Source organism: Cynoglossus semilaevis, chromosome 8 (genome assembly GCF_000523025.1).
Source record: "Cynoglossus semilaevis isolate Cse_v1.0 chromosome 8, Cse_v1.0, whole genome shotgun sequence".
Classification (NCBI taxonomy): domain Eukaryota; kingdom Metazoa; phylum Chordata; class Actinopteri; order Pleuronectiformes; family Cynoglossidae; genus Cynoglossus; species Cynoglossus semilaevis.
Genome location: NC_024314.1, coordinates 29522562 through 29524717, shown reverse-complemented (window position 1 = coordinate 29524717; position 2156 = coordinate 29522562). Strand labels below are relative to the sequence as shown.

Below are 2156 nucleotides of genomic sequence, written 5' to 3'. Positions count from 1 at the left end.
TTATGAGAAAGTTTATGGGGGGGTTTCTTCTACCATTCAAGATGGCAGAATGTCCCAGAACCTCGCTCTGACACTGGCAGTACCACAGGGGCTGGGATTCAAACCTGCAGTGGTCTAATCTCTGCCCCAGTCCTTTAGCCACTGGGCCACAGGCCGACCCACTCAGTCACACCTGTATGCTGACCTGACCTCTGACCTGTCTTCACAGATTTACACAGACTGGGCCAATCACTACCTGGCCAAGTCAGGCTGCCCCCGTCTGATCAAGGACCTGAGTCAGGACATCACTGATGGAGTTCTGTTGGCCCAGATCATCCAGATCATAGGTACACACACACACACACACACACACACACACACACACACACACACACACACATAAATCAACATCTGGGTTGCGGACCAGAGATTCCACCTGTGGCAACTTCCAAAAAACAGAAAAACATTTGAATTTATACCTAACCATAAAATGTCACCAAACAGACCATGAACATTTAACGGAGTTGAGAATGAACTCCTGGCGCTCTCCCTCTCTCTCTCTCTCTCTCTCCCTCCCTCCCTCTCTCTGTCTCCCCCCGTCCCCCCCCCCTCTCTGAAACACTACCCTCCCAGCTCTCCAGAACAGACAATGAAGCCAAGAGGCCTGTCATTAATTCTCCGGCGGCAGCTGACGAATAAGGGAGCTCTGCTTCCCACAGCTAACTCACGCAGCGCTGCACCTCAGCCACACAAACATTTACAACCACACACTCATGCACATGCTCTCACACAAGCGGGGACACATTGCAGACACATTTCCTCGCAGCAGCTCAGGTCCACAGGCCTCCTGATGGATGAGGGACCAGAAGAACTCTGGAATATTACATTGTTTTTTTTTGGGGAGGGGGGGGGTAGAGAGGGGGGAGTTACTGTAAAATAAAGTTGTCTTCATTTTCTTTCTCCCCCACAAACAGCGAATGAGAAGGTGGAGGACATCAACGGCAGCCCCAGGAGTCAGTCCCAGATGGTGAGTCCTTCTAGAACTTCATCAAACCAGAACTGTTGTGTACAGGCTGCTAATGTGTCGCTGTACCAGTGTGTGGACACTAGGGGAGTGTATTGTCAAGAATCTGAACAATACAATATATTGTAATATACTGTGATACTACGATATATTGAGGTGTTTTTTTCACCAACGTAACATCAGTATGTGTTAATATACTGACATATTATACATTTGGAAACACGAGAGAAGAAAGAAAAGAAAAAGAAAAAGAACCAACACCAGGAATATTGGACTGAGAATTGGGGAGAAAAACTCAAGAACTGATGTTATAACTAGTTTAGGTATAACTATATATTTGTTGTTCATGAGTCTGATGAAGTGTAACAGTTGGTTCAGACTGAGGTCAGTTTGGACCAGTTTGACCAGTGCTCTACTCTGAGCTTTTATTCTGAAAGTCTCTGGACTTCTGGCTGCCATGTGTCTAATAGAGATGCTGTGGCATCTGGTTATCATGACGATGGTGTCTATTATGGTGTTGTCGTCACTCTGAGATAATTACCCCATCACTGTGAGCGTTTGGGCTGCACTGACATCTGCCCTTCTGCCACTAAGTGGCACTAGTCCAGAGTCCTCACCACTGCTCAGCACACACACACTGTAATGTCCGGGGCAACCACCAGGATGTCACGGTTTATTGTCAAGAATCTGAACAATACAATATATTGTAATATACTGTGATACTACGATATATTGAGGTGTTTTTTTCACCAACGTAACATCAGTATGTGTTAATATACTGACATATTATACATTTGGAAACACGAGAGAAGAAAGAAAAGAAAAAGAAAAAGAACCAACACCAGGAATATTGGACTGAGAATTGGGGAGAAAAACTCAAGAACTGATGTTATAACTAGTTTAGGTATAACTATATATTTGTTGTTCATGAGTCTGATGAAGTGTAACAGTTGGTTCAGACTGAGGTCAGTTTGGACCAGTTTGACCAGTGCTCTACTCTGAGCTTTTATTCTGAAAGTCTCTGGACTTCTGGCTGCCATGTGTCTAATAGAGATGCTGTGGCATCTGGTTATCATGACGATGGTGTCTATTATGGTGTTGTCGTCACTCTGAGATAATTACCCCATCACTGTGAGCGTTTGGGCTGCACTGA

At 45.1% G+C, this 2156-nt stretch overlaps 1 protein-coding gene across 1 annotated transcript in view; it reads left to right on the top strand.

Moving 5' to 3' along the window:
- nav3 (neuron navigator 3) overlaps positions 1-2156 on the top strand; it is a 103403-nt gene that overhangs the window by 35921 nt on the left and 65326 nt on the right. Inside the window, exons 2-3 of the mRNA XM_017034053.2 lie at positions 209-326; positions 954-1006. Coding sequence (XP_016889542.1) covers positions 209-326; positions 954-1006 — 171 coding nt within the window. The remainder of the gene's footprint in view (positions 1-208; positions 327-953; positions 1007-2156) is intronic.